At 46.3% G+C, this 15195-nt stretch overlaps 1 protein-coding gene across 2 annotated transcripts in view; it reads right to left on the reverse strand.

Moving 5' to 3' along the window:
• LOC137563314 (long-chain fatty acid transport protein 2-like) overlaps positions 1-15195 on the reverse strand; it is a 110074-nt gene that overhangs the window by 69818 nt on the left and 25061 nt on the right. For both annotated transcript variants that reach the window (XM_068275609.1, XM_068275608.1), the window contains exon 4: positions 2120-2278. In XM_068275609.1, coding sequence (XP_068131710.1) covers positions 2120-2278 — 159 coding nt within the window. The remainder of the gene's footprint in view (positions 1-2119; positions 2279-15195) is intronic.

The raw sequence follows: 15195 nt of genomic DNA on the forward strand, positions 1-15195 counted from the left end.
CGCTTGCCGATCACCAGCGATGGGCAATCAACTCTGCAAGTTGAAACACCACCAAAAGTGGAACTCTATGGGGTGCAAGTGTTGAGCATTTTGGGAGCGATCCTGGAGTGATTACATTCAATGGCTGTAGAGCCAAATCGGAATCATTCTTGGAATCACAGTCAAACTCACGGGACTACTGCATTTTTTAAATAGCAAGCATTTTGTGATTTCTGGAAAGTTCTGCCAGTGTACCCCAGGTCTTAGGGTTTGAATGCTCTCCTGTGTTTTCATACTTATATTTTCCAATCTTGCATTACTGAGTACGCATTACTCTGCTAGAGATGGCAGAACTTTTTGAAACCTATTGGCTGAAGGATGGTTTACACTACGCTGGAGTGGCAGTGTCTCTATGTATGAAGGATATGCTGTGTACTCTGGCAGTCTATGGCAGTGGATGCATGGCATTTTATGGCAATGCATGTACTTTTCAAGAGTTTTGTGCAGGTTGGGTATGAGTGTTGCGGAAATGCAACTGACAAACCTGGACACAACAGGTATGCACATGTGTGATTGGGTCCATGCTTTCCCATACATAAGAGGGGAGACCTTTCTACATGTCCATTGGTTTGTTGCCTTCCATTCTGGGAAGCAGTCTGGCAGCAGACCTAGTAGGAACCATCCTTAACCTTAAAGGAATCATCAGGGAAAAAAAAATGAGTTTCACTTACCTGGGGCTTCTACCAGCCCCCTGCAGCCATCTTGTCCCCTCGTAGTCACTCACTGCTGCTCCGGTCCCCCGCCGCCAGCTAGTTTAGTTTTTGCCGACCTCGGGTTTGGCGGGCTGCCACGCGTACATTTGCAGGCATTCCCACTGGTGCATGAACATTAACACATCCATTTTTACGCGTTAGTGGTGCAACGCGTAAACATTTACGCGTTGCACCACTAACACGTAAAAATGTATGTGTAAATGTTCATGCACCAGTGGGAATGCCTGCAAATGTACGCGTGGCAGCCCGCCAAACCCGAGGTCGGCAAAAACTAAACTAGCTGGCGGCGGGCGACCGGAGCAGCAGAGAGTGACTACGAGGGGACAAGATGGCTGCAGGGGGCTGGTAGAAGCCCCAGGTAAGTGAAACTCAATTTTTTTTTTTTTTGCCTGACGATTCCCTTAAGGCTGGTTTCAAAATTTAAGGCGTTGGGAGAGCAATGTGGTGCGCCGATTGCATTGCACCACACAGCTAAAAAATAACTTTCGGGGATTACCGTGGCAATGCGCGGTAATACCCCTTCTGGCTGCAATCCAAGCAGGAAGTGAGGCTCTCTAGCACTCACTTCCTGTAGCAGAAATTCAAGTTCCGTGGAAGTGTATTGAAAAAAATATGCTTCTGCGCATGAGTGCTAAAACGCAAACACAAAAAAAACATAAAAAGCTGCATCACCATAGACTTACATGACTTCCGGTTCACCGCGCATCGTCACGTTCTTGCTTTTGCGTCGCCTGCCCGTAAAATTGGAGACTTCCGGCATATTGCATCGCACTGCGCAAATTTGATTTTGTGGCTGACAATCCCTCTTTAAAGGACAACTGTAGTGAGAAGTATGTGGAGGCTTGCCATATTTCCTTTTAAACAATACAAGTTGCCTGGCAGCCCTGCTGATCTATTTGGCTGCAGTACTGTCTGAGTAACACCAGAAAAAAATCATGCAGCTAATGCAGCTAATCTGGTCAAATCTGCCAAAAATGTCAGAAACATCTGATCTGCTGCATGCTAGTTCAGGGTCTATGGCTAAATGAGCAGCAAGGTGGCGCACTCTCGCCTTGCAGCGCTGGGTCCCCGGTTTCAATCCCAGCCAGGTCAACATCTGCAAGGAGTTTGTATGTTCTCCCCGTGTCTGTGTGGGTGTCCTTCAGGCACTCCTGGTTTCCTCCCACATCCCAAAAACATACAGATAAGTTAATTGGCTCCCCCCTAAAATTGGCCCTAGACTACAATACATACACTACACGATATAGACATATGACTATGGTAGGGACTAGATTGTGCGCTCCTCCGAGGGAGGAGAAATGATAACAAATCTCTTCATTGACCAACTAACTACATAGATAACATGTTATGGTAATAAAGTGTCATACCACGCTGAATACACCCCCGGAGTCCGACAATCAGGCCAGCACTGTGGTAAAGCGGAATCGGAATATATAAAACATCTTTGCTTGTGAGGCCACACAACATTATCACAGAGGCACCCGTGAAAACTCGTCTTTGGGATATGATGGCAGCTTTGGGAAGACCTTGGAGAAAAGTTCATAGTGGGAATATCTTTAATATTTATTTATGCATCTGCTTTATAGAAAAAAAAAAGCTTTTCAAATGGACATTAGTAGAAACATTATCTGAATCCCAGCAACATAAACAAGTTTCAAACACCTATTCGATCATTTACTTTACAAGTGCATACCTCCCAACTTTTTGAGATGAGAAAGAGGGACACTTAACCCATGTCCATGCCACACCCCTAGTCATGAATACCATAGAGATTAAAGATTTCATAAGAACAATATGTTGTTTTATAACTCAAACCACACTGGTCCTTTCTATCCTGGTTTATTTTCCTTCATATTAACCGTTGACAATAAGAAATATATCAATTTAAAGGACGGGAATAAGGTTTAGAGTCAATTAAACACATTTTTCAGTAGAGAAATACATATATTTACATAGTAAGAGGGACAGAGTCCTGAAAGAGGGACAACTGAGGATGAAAAAGGCACAGGGGGACAAGGTTCCCAAAGAGGGACTGTCCCTCCAAAAGAGGGACAGTTGGGAGCTATGCAAGTGGGTTAGATAGCGTGGTGATGGTGGTAGTGGTGAAGGAGGGGTGGAGTGACATGTTTATTGGCCTCTTTTCCACCTGTCCCCCAGTCTGCATGGCTGGGCAGGAAGCTAAATGGAAAATCTATGATGGGCTAGGATTTTTATTTCATATCTTCCTGGGTCTAAATTATACAGTACATGAACACGTGTGTACAGGCTAATGGCAAAACTGTGCTTGACAGCCATCATACTGCATGTCTGCAGTGCATTTTCAGTAAAATAAATGAAAAATCTGTCAGCAAGGCAGAGTAATATCTGCATAGGGAACAGTGCTTTTTAATGTGGCCTAACATGACCTCTGATGACCATAGTCTTTTGCACATAAAGCATCATAATATGGTGGGCAGGAAATAACTGCTTCATGTCTGGCAACCACGAGGTTGATCTAGGGCACAAAACTGCTTTTTGTGGACCTATTGTTAGTAAATTAGGCCCTCTGTGTTCTGAATTATTAGCTGTGTTTATGTTGACATTTAAAATAGACCTTCACTAAAATATTAGTATAAAGGGTACCTAAAATATTAGAATAAAGGATACCTGAAATGACATGTGCCATGATGAGATAAACATATGTATGTACAGTCCCAAAGACACATAGAACTCAATATAAGGGTTAAGAATTCAGGTGTGCAAATTCCCTCTTTAGTAGGTGTAAGTAAATACAGCCATAAAACTTTTGCAGAGCATAGAATCACGTCTGAATGCATGAAATAGGTAAAAAAAAAAAAAGCTGTGGTGCATTAAAAAAAACATGTCATTAAGCTGCATTAATAAAAAAACATGACATTTGAAACCATTGGATTCTAGTAAAGTCTTATGTAGGAGTTGAGACACATTCACCATATTTTATAATCAAATACCTCATCACATATCAGTCACAAGCATTAGAACTGACAATTAATCAAAGTCAATTCAAAAGGGGGCTTTTCCCAGTACCCCCTGCCAGGTTAAGTTGTCATCCATCTTCCACCTAATTAACAATTCCTCTTATAAGTTTCCCTGCTTAGACTTCCTGCCTCTGAAAGCCTGAAGTTTAAAGGACTTTCATCACACCTCTACCAGATCTCCTGGCTTGATTCTTATCTGCTTTTTACACACCCACCAGCTTATTTATTTATTGCATTCATAAAGCGCCAACATATGATGCAGTGCTGTAGTTTAAGGTTACATACAATATTTAGGGGTGACATGCAGCGATTAGAATATACAGGAATACAAGAAAAACCAGATCACGCAGCACAGTATGAGTACAAGGTAATGCTTAGTCAGTCACTGGACGGGAGCATGGAGATTAGGCAAGTCGAGTTCACTCAAGTGTTCACTCAGATGCGTGAACAGGTAGGTAGCGTCTATTTGAAAAGGGCACCTGGAAAAAAGGGCGCCTGGTGTAGCCCATATATGCCAAATTCGGCTACAAAAAGGGCGCCTGGTGTAGCCCATATACCAACTTCGGCTGGTGTAGCCCATATACCAACTTTGGCTACAAAGGGCGCCTGGTGTAGCCCATATATTCCAAATTCGGCTACAAAGGGCGTCCGGTGTAGCCCATATATGTCAAAATCGGCTACAAAGGGCACCTGATGTAGCCTATATATGCCAAATTAGGCTACAAAGGGTGCCTGGTGTAGCCCATATATGCCAAATTAGGCTACAAAGGGCGCCTGGTGTAACCTATATATGCCAAATTCGGCTACAAAGAGCGCCTGGTGTAGCCAATATATGCCAAATTAGGCTACAAAGGGTGTCTGGTGTAGCCCATATATGCCATATTCGGCTACAAAGGGCGCCTGGTGTAACCCATATATGTCAAATTCGGCTACAAAGGGCACCTGTTGTAGCCCATATATGCCATATAGTTTTAGTTTATAAAAAGGATGCTGTTATAGGCAAAATTTCTTGGGCTATAAAAGGGCTCTAGATATAGCTGAGAAAAGTGATTACTAAGACTTAACTTCTCCCTACTCTCACACAGAACCCTCCCCTGATGGTGCCTAACCCTAACCCCCCTGGTGATGCATAACCTTAACCCGTCCCTGGTGGTGCCTAACCCCTCCCTGGTGGTGCCTAACCCTAAGACAGCCCTTGGTGATTACTATGACCTAAATTCTCCCTAGTCTCACAAAGAACCCTCCCTAACCCCCCTGGTGGTGCCTAACCTTAAGACCCCCCTGGTGGTGCCTAACCCTAAGACTCCCCTGGTGGTGCCTAACCCTAAGACTCCCCTGGTGGTGCCTAACCCTAAGTAGGTGCTGCCTAACCCTAAGACTCCCCTGGTGGTGCCTAACCCTAAGACTCCCCAGGTGGTGCCTAACCCTAAGACTCCTCTGGTGGTGCCTAACCCTACACCCCCCTAGTGGTGCCTAACCCTTAGACCCCCCCCCCCGCTTGTGATGCCTAATCCTAACCACCCTGCACCCCTGACTCAAAAATTTTGGCTATAAAAGGGTGCCCTTTTGTAGCCGAATCAAAAACCTTGTAGTCGAAAATCTTGTAGCTGAGTAAAAAAATATGGGCTACAAAAAGCACCCTTTTGTAGCAGAATAAAAAACCTTGTAGCTGAATAAAAAATATGGGCTACAAAGGGGTGCCCTACTGTAGCTGAAAACTTTGTAGCCAAAAAAAAGTATGGGCTACAAAGGGGCGCCCTACTGTAGCCGAAAAACGTGTAGCCGAAATAAATATGGGCTACAAAGGGGGTGCCCTACTGTAGCCGAAAACCTTGTAGCGGAAAAAAATATGGGCTACAAAGGGGCGCCCTACTGTAGCCGAAAACCTTGTAGCCAAAAAAATATGGGCTACAAAGGGCGCCCGCTTGTAGCCTATATCAAAACCCGGGTGCCCTTTTCACCACCTTGTAGCCCATATTTCCAGAAATAACATTAATGTCTATGGAGGCGCCCTTTTCATACAGGTAGCTCAGGCGCCCTTTTCAACGGATCCTGGTAGGAGACATAAGGAGGAGGACCATGCCCGAAAGCTTACAATCTAGAGGGAGAGGTGGGGACACAAAAGGTAGGAAACCAGACTTCAGCTGCGGGTTTAGAGCACTAGTGAGGAAGTGGGTAGGTCAGAGTAAAAAGGTGAGTTTTGAGGGCCTTCTTGAAGATGTATAAGGAGGGGGAAACCCTAATGGGTGGAGGTAGGGAGTTCGAAAGTGTTGGAGCAGCTGATGAGAAGTCCTGGAGGCGTGCATGGGATTGGGTGATGCGGGGTTCAGTCGAGCGAAGTTCATTGGAGGAGCTGAGTGAGCAGCTAGATGTGTACCTCTGGGTAAGATTGGAAATGTAGGTTGGGCAGGTTTTGTGGACAGATTTGTAGGCCAGATACAGTATCTTGAATCTGAATCTGGACTGGATAGGAAACCAGTGGAGGGATTCACAAAGGGGAGCAGCTGTGGTGGAGCGGAGCGATGGGAGGAGTGAATAATTCTGGCTGCCGCATTCATGTCGGACTGCAGAGGGGCAATTCGGGTCATAGGGAGAACAGACAGAAGGGTGTTGCAGTAGTCAAGGCGGGAAATTATGAGGGCATGGATGAGGTGTTTGGTGGTGGCAGAGGTCAGGAAAGAGCGGATCTTACAGATGTTACGGAGATGGAAGTTGCAGGACTTTGTGAGGTTTTGGATGTGGGGGGTGAAGGAGAGTTTAGGGTAACACCCAGTCAGTGGGCTTGAGAGGCAGGGCGAATGGTAGTGTGGTTAACAGTGACGTTCACATCTGGGAGGGTCAGGGATGGCTGGGGTGGGAAGATCATAAATTCCGTTTTGTCCAGTTTTAGTTTGAGGAACCTAGCAGATATCCAGGAGGAAATGGCTGATAGGCAGGACGAGACCTTGTCCATGGTAGTGGTGGATAGGTCAGGGGTGTGGAGGTAGAGCTGGGTGTCATCTGCATACAGACGATAATTAAAACCCATGGAGGAATTGCCAATGGAGGTTGTGTATAGGGAGAACAGTAGGGGGCCAAGGACCAAGCCTCGGGGGACTCCTACCGAGAGGTGATTGGGGTTAGATGAGGATTCATTGAATGAGGTTGTGAAGGTGCGGTTGGAGAAGTAGGATGAGAGTCAGACCAGGGCGAGGTCATAAATGCCCATGGACTGGAGGGACTGGAAGAGTAGGGGATGGTCCACTGTGTCAAAAGCTGCTGAAAGGTCAAGGAGAAGGAGAATGGAGTATTTGCCTTCAGCTTTAGCTAAGGTGAGATCATTGACCACTTTGGTGAGAGCTGTTTCGGTTGAGTGGGTAGGCCGACATCCAGATTGCAGTGGGTCTAGCAGGGAGTTGGTATTGAGGTACTGGGTCAGGATTTTGCTAGCTGCAGCTAAAGCCTCCTGTAACTAAAAAAATAAATAATCTCCATATTTTCTTCATATTTCATGGGTTGGAAAACTCATAAGTTGCTCACCTTCACGCAGGGTGCTGGGTTCAGGCTGGTGCCGGTTCTGAGAGGTTTGCAGACCAATTGGACTTCTGAACCTGGAATAATACAGGTTCAAAATAACACTGTAATACTACCCCTGTAATAGCTATTATTTTTCATATGTGCTGACTTGTGGCGTGCTGCTGAGTGCCAAGATGTATTCCGTTCGTTAATCGGACTAACGTGCACAGGACAATCACATTCTGCCAGATTTCTGCTCTTTGGCAAGAGGATTGAAACTTCTCCTCCTTCAGGAAAGGCATTAGCTCTTATGTCAACCCCTCCAGGACAAGGTCTTTAAAAGTTTGATACACTCCGAAGATAAGGTGAACATCAAATCTTGGGTTTGCGAACTTTGAACTTGAATCTCCGTAAAAGTTTGTGAACAGGCAAACCGTGAACCGTAATAGACTTCAATGGGCAGGTGAATTCTAAAACCTACAGGGACTGTTTCTGGCCACAAAAGTGATGGAAAACTTGTTTCAAGGGGCCTAACACCTGGACTGTGGCATGCTGGAGGGGGATCCATGGCAAAAGTCCCACCAAAAATTACGTAGTTCACGCAGAGTCGTGTTTTAATCGCTAAAGGGCAGACATCACATTACATTCCTACATTTGAGGAATAAAGTGCTGCTTTAAAATGTCCGGAGCATGTACATGTCCATCAGGTAGTGTAAGGGTTATGCACACTTCACACTGACAGACCAAACACTGCGTTTAACGAGACTGAACGCTAACAGGTCCTTAAGGCCCTTAGGTGTGTGTGTGGTGCTGTATGTGCGCTCAACTGAATGGACCAGCAGTGTGGCGTGTAGAAGAGACCATGTTTTAGGATGGAAAGTTGTTAGTGGAAATTTATTATGGTACCAACCAGACTTGCTCAGTGTACATCCTATGTTTTTAGCCTATTTTTTAGCCTGTTTGTGAACTCCTCCATGCTATCTAGTTACGCAACCATGCAGCCACGCGAGATTGAGCGCTAACAGGTCTGGAATGGATGTCATTTTTACATACACGTTTGTTTCAGCCCTGGTGACACTGACGAGAGATGCGGTGAATTGGCTCTGCACATGATGGTGCAGGTTTACATACACATTTAATTTGAGGGAAAAAAATTGTATTGTTGCAGCTACTGTATTGGAGGCCAGAATTTCATGGCCTATACATTTTACCCCAAAAATTGAATTTTTTAAAAAGAAAATCTACTGTATGTTTTGTTGTATCCCTGGTGAGTGACACTGACAAGAGAGGTGATGGCTTGGCTCTGCACATGTATGTGCAGGCTTACACATACACATTTAATTTTAGAAAAAATGTTATTGCTATTTAGAAAAAAAATGTATTGTTATTTTGAAAAAAAATGTACTGTTATTTAGAAAAAGAAAAATTAATGTTATTTAAAAAAAATGTTTTTTTATTGTTGCAGCACTGTAGCTCCACTGGGATGTAGAATGGGCCCTGAGGAGCTGAGAGTTTGCAGTTGTAGAGGAGTGCACAACAGCAGCAGAGGAGCACTCAGCCGAGGACGATAGTGAAGAGAATGGAGGAGGAGTAGGAGGAGGAGAAGAGGAGGTGGCAGCTGGCCTACCTGTAATTCGTGGCAGTGTCACCATCACTAACTCCACTGCTGAGCCACGTATTCCACTCTTGCCAGCGGTTAGCAGGTTTACCCAGTGTGCGCGCGGTATAGATAATATATCTGCCCTGACCGTGCTTTGCAGACCATGTATCAGTGGTTAGATGGACCCTTGCCCCAACACGTTGTGTTAGAGATGCCATAACTTGGCTTTTCACATTACGGTACAGGTTGGGGATTGCCTTTCTGGAAATATAAGTTCTGCCGGGTACTTTCCACTGTGATGTCCCAATCGCAACACATTTTTTTAAAGGTCTCAGAGTCCACCAGCTTGTATGGTAACAGCTGGCGGGCTAATAATTCCGACAAGCCAGCTGTCAGAAGCTGGGCAAGGGGGTGACTCGGACACATCAGCTTGTTATGCTCAAAAATTTCCTTGACAGAAACTTGACATTGGACAGATGAGCAGGGACTGCTCAATGTGAGAGGTGGAGTGGAGGGTGGTTACGAAGGGACGAGGACAGCATAGAGTGACGTGGCTGAAGAAGCTGGACCAAGAGGAAGGTGGCTTGGAGCTGCTTCTCCTTATGTGTCGCTCCCATCGGCATGGATGTTTGGAGCTCAAGTGCCTTATCAAAACAGTTGTATCTAGGTGGGTGTTGGACTTCCCACAACTCAAAGTCTTGTGGCACAGGTTGCAAATGGCTTTGCTGTAGTCAGAGGCGGACACACAAAAAAAAATGCCACACTGGTGATCTTTGGGATGACGGCAGTCTGGTGGTGGTGGTAGTACCAGCAGAAGTTGGCAGGTGTGTTGGCCCAGGTGCTGATATGCTGTGTGGCAGTGCCACTACCTCCTTGCGATGATCTCCCCCTGCTAACAACTTGACTCCTCCTCCTCTCTACCTCCCCATCTGAACTCTCCCCCTCTTCTTCATCTCTTCTAGCGGGCACCCGCGTCGTATTCATGGATACCTCCTCATCATCATCAACTGCTTCACTTGCTTGTGACAACTCACAATAGGCACCAGCAGCGGGTACATAATCATCATGATACCTTACATCTTTGTGTGTAATGACTGAGCCATATCAGGTGGTGTAACACCTTATCTGCTGCATCTTCTGGCAATAATGCTTGCACGTCAGTAATTTCCTCAAACTGATGTGTGAATAACTCCTCTGAAACATCAAGTGAAGCGGCTGTGGTGCTAGTGGTGGTGGTGGTGGGGCGAGTGGTAACTCCTGGGGTGCCCGAATCAGAGGAAGAGAAGGATGGTGCGTCAAGGTTCCGAGAGGAAGTGGAAGAAGATGGGTTTGTTGTGTAAGCCAATCAAACACTTCCTTAGTATTTTGGGAGTTCAGAGTACGTGGCCCCTGAACACTGTGCATCATTCTAAGACCACAGGAAATCACAACGACACGACCCCTGCGGTGTGGCCTGCCTGTCATTTTGATATAACTTAATCAAAATACAGCAAGAATGGCACTTGTGGATGATGTTGTGGTGTATTGCACTCAGAGCTGGGACAAGGTCCTCCAGCACCCAAGGCTGAGACACTAAAGTACGCCCCTCCATCCCTCCCACCCCAGCCTTCACACACTGATTGCTATTAGACTAAGAGGGCCACAGGGCCCACAACCTCACCAACACCTTAATATCTAGTTATCTGGCTTGCAGTCACTGCTATGTATCCCCTTTTCTTATTTCTTTCTGCTTCATACACAATTAGGAATGACAGCTGAATGAATTGTGCGCCCCCTCCTACACTGCGCCCTGAGGCTGGAGCCTCTCCAGCCTATGCCTCGGCCCGACCCTGATTGCACTTCTGCACACAGAGTGGCTGGGAGTCTGTGCAAATCTGTGACATACAGCTCAAGGTACACTGCACTGGGCACAGAGATTTTTGATATTACACAATCAAAATACAGCAAGAAAAACACTTATGAATGATGTTGTGGTGTATTGCTCTTTTGCACACAGTCGCTGGGAGTCTGTGCAAATCTGTGACATGCAGCTCAGATACCCTGCACTGGATGTACTAGGTGCAGTGTCAGGAGCCAGGACGCTGTGCAAACACATCCTATGAATCAGTACCAGTTCTGAGAAGGACGTTTTTTGATCGATTTTCATTCAGTTTCGTGAAAATCAATTAAAAAAGTGTTTAAAAAAGTGATTAGTAAATCAAGAAAATCTATCGAAATTCAGATCGGACGGCTTGGAAATAATCGATCAGGCAGGTAAATCTGCAAGAAAATTGTATGGTGTGTACCTAGTGTTAAACTAGAGAAATAACAAGACATTCCTTCTGTGGTTCTTAAAGTGAACCTAAAGTCAATGTAAAAAAATGAGATTTACTCACCTGGGGCTTCCCTCAGCCCCCTGCAGCCGATCGATGCCCTCGCAGCTCCGCTCCGATGGTCCAGGACCCGCCGGCGAACACTTCCGGTTTGGCCGTCACCGTCCTAGCCGCAATAGCAGCATAGGGGGTGATATACAGGCTGGGAACGCGAAGAATCACTCGCGTTCCCTTGCCTGTCGGCCAAACCGGAAGTGTTCGCCGGCGGGTCCTGGACCATCGGAGCGGAGCTGCGAGGGCTCCGATCGGCTGCAGGGGGCTGAGGGAAGCCCCAGGTGAGTAAATCTCATTTTTTTACATTGACTTTAGGTTCACTTTAAGGCAAGATTGGTCAATAGAAATAAACAATATCCAATTAGCCTGAATAGTCAGCAAGAAGAATATTGTTCTGCCACATCATATAGAGCCATATAATGCCCAGAGTGGTCACAAAACTGCATATGTCTATACTGGTTTTTAGAAGGCAAATCACACCAAGCATTGCTTTTTAGTAGGAGTGCTTTTTGGTCTCTTTTAGTCCCCCATACTTTACTAGTGGTTTGGGGCATCCTGAGCTACTTGATTACTCTCTTGTACTGGTCCAAGCCCTATCCCCTAGCTAGACATATCAATCCCTGTCATATACTGATGAGGACCGTCGCCCCGATGAGGGGCGCGTCTTGTACGCGGGAGGATGCGGTACTTTTCTTCATCTTTGGTCTGTTTCTTTTCTCCTCTTCTTTATTTAATTTTATGAAATAGTTAAATTTGATTGCCAAATTCTGATTAGCAAGTATGGTGAGACTTTGTGCCCAACGCCAGGAGCGTGGTGGTGAGGCCTGTCAGTGTGGTTGGGCCTTCATGGACTGTGGCTGGGCTCTGAGCTAGTCAAGAAAAGAAAAAAAAAATATACTGATGAGGACCAAAAGTCGGAAACCGGCTGTCTGCATGTAGGGTTGATATGGCTGTGTAAAATTTAAAGCTATACATGATGATGATGCTTTCATCAGTGGTTCTGGATGTAAGCCTGGCTACAAGGGCATAAAGAGATAATTTGCATATTCAGTAGCGGTGCATGTTGGTTAACCACAGATGTTCACTAAAAGCTGAATTATCGCAAGTACCTTCTGTTTTAAGATGGCAAATCACACCAACCATATGTGTATACTGTAAGAGGGGTTAATATAGTGGTAGGATATTGACCTGGATGGACTTAAAATACCAGCATCCAACAGGGCCAGTTTAAGGGGCTCCGGGGCCCTGGGGCAAACTGAAGCAGGGGCACCCTACTCGGACAGCCCCTCCCCCTTGCGGCCATTATCCCATTGCCCTCCGGGACCCTTGCTTATGAAGTAGCAGCAGTAATTACTCACCTCTCCCAGCGGGCAGTGGCTACACATTCCGGACACTCTTAACTGCACTGTCCTCCTTCTCTATGACCCGGCACATGTTTACACATAACATGCGCCGGGTCATAGAGAAGAAGGAGGCCAGCGTGGAAAGAGTGCCTAGACTGTGCAGCCACCGCCCGCTGGGAGAGGTGAGTAATTACTGCTGATGCTTCAGTGCGAGCAGCATTTGGCAGGGTCAGCAGGGCGGGGCTTTGGAATCAAATGCTTTGGAATCAAATGAATGTCGGTTACCAGCATCCTGCTCACCATTAGTGATGAGCAAACAATTTTCCTTACGTGCACACTTCTATTTACAGAAGGCTGTCAATCGGTTAGCTTGCAGCTTTTTTCTTTATAAGCAGTTAGATCAGAGGTAGGGAACCTATGGCTCGGGAGCCATATGTGGCTCTTTTGATGGCTGCATCTGGCTCACATACAAATCAGTAGGGGTTGATTCACTAAGCTACATTGCTCAAACAGTGCAGCTTAGTGTAAAATTGTAAAAGAAGGCACGCTACTGCTGTAACGTGCACTGCTAACTTACTCGCGCTCCCCCAAAAGGAACGGCTGCTCCAATTGTCCCACTCTGTACCCTGTCAGGGCCAGTGACTTTGTAGGACGAGATCCCTGCAGTTTGATTGGTCCAATTGGCTACCTTTCACTTGACAGGCAGCCTATTGGGCCAAAGTGCGGGGATCTTGTCGTACAAAAGTGAATCAACCCCCAAGTCAGATAGCTAATTAGACAGCAGAAATACCGACTAACAGCTTGTACAACACTTTTGGAAATTGCTGATGTTGCTGAAACCCAAGAGAAACTGAAGACGTGTCTGACACTTCTGCTGCCCTGGCAGATCAACTGTATACACATCACCATGGCAACAGGGACGTGAGCCCTTTGTTGCGCATGCGCACTTTACCTGTTTGAAACATATTGTATGGCTCTCATGAAAATACATTTTAAAATATGTGGCGTTTATGGCTCTCTCAGCGAAAAAGGTTCCTGACCCCTGAGTTAGATAATTTAATGGGCAAAATGTAATCCTCTCCATCAGAGCCGGCCTTAGAGTACGCGGGGCCTGGGGCGAGTGTCATATGCGGGGCCTAGCGGCATAAGTGAAGGCCATGTACCGTACCACTACAGTCACGGGCTTGTTCACCTCTAAAGCAGTATGCCTTATTATTGTTTAAAAACTTGTTAAAGGCCCCTAAGCCAACACAGGAACAATTACAATACGTAATGTAATCAACCTGTACCTGTCCCTAGCTCCCCAGCCAGCCTCTACCTATCCCTAGCTCCCCATGAAACCTACTAGCACCAATCCTCAGCCAGTCTGGAAGCTCCAGCCTGAGCCATCTCTAGCTCCAGTCCATGCTAGACTGACCTAAATGCCCTTGGGGCCCTCTGGCTGAGGCTCTTGCACGTTACCTTAACCTCCTTAGCGGTAACCCGAGCTGAGCTCGGGGTAAGCCGCCGCGGAGGATATCTCAGCCCCTGGTGGGGCGATTCCTGTCCTGTAAATTGCTGTACGCGCAGCTAGCACTTTGCTAGCTACGCGTCCAGCTCGATCGCCCGCAATCGTCCGCACGCAGCGGCGGAAGAGGGCCCCCCCCCGCCAGAGCCCTGCACAGCCCGGACCAATCAGTCCCGGGCAGCACAAAGGGCTGGATCGGATGGGTCTGACGTCAGGACGTCGGCTGACGTCCATGACGTCATTCTGATCGTCGCCATGGCGACAGGAGAAGCCAAACAGGAGATCGCGTTCTATACGCGATCTCCTGTTTACTTTTGTGGCCGACGGCGATCGGACTAGAGGGACATATGCGCCCTCTAGTGGTGTTTTATGTAGCTACCACTCAGGTAGCTACATGAAACAAAAATTTAAAAAAAAAAAAAAAAAGTGCAATGCAGCCTCCTTGGCGGAAAAATTGAACCGCTAAGGAGGTTAATCTGACGTTTGGCAAGCTTCATGTCAGTGCAGAAATTCATTACAAAAATGCAAACGGCATAGTACAGTAAAGCATGCTGGAGACGAAAACCTGAGCAATAAAAGGGGGGGGGGGGGGGCGGTGCAAAATATAAGGTGTGTAAAACAAAATAGGAAAATCAGAGTATTTGTTAATGACACAATGCTCAGAACACAAACAGCTAGACTTCTGTAAACCTTTCCTTCACCACCACCAAAATGAGCATGGTATGGCGGGCATGACATGCGGAGCCCTCTTCATGTGCGGGGCCTGGGGCGATCGCCCCACTTGCCACCCCCAAAGGCCGCCTCTGCTCTCCAATATTCAAGTTAGCTCCTCAAGTCAATAGTGACTTGTGAAAGAGTCCAAAACAAAAACATTGGGTCGATTTTTCTTATTTGGTTGAATTTTAAATTGATCCCAGTGTATTTGCTGTAATGAATATTCTATGAACAATTTGAACAGTGTGTTATCAGTGAGGCTACGTTCACAGTGGTACATTGTGGTACAATGTAACGACCGCATTGTAACATGGATCATTGCACTGCAATGCACTGTGACATTGTGACATTCACAGTGCGGCCAGTGCAGTGTGCATTAACACTGACAGTGAAGCATCATTATCATTGACTGTATGCTTAAC

This window comes from Hyperolius riggenbachi, chromosome 3 (assembly GCF_040937935.1).
Source record: "Hyperolius riggenbachi isolate aHypRig1 chromosome 3, aHypRig1.pri, whole genome shotgun sequence".
NCBI classification, from domain to species: domain Eukaryota; kingdom Metazoa; phylum Chordata; class Amphibia; order Anura; family Hyperoliidae; genus Hyperolius; species Hyperolius riggenbachi.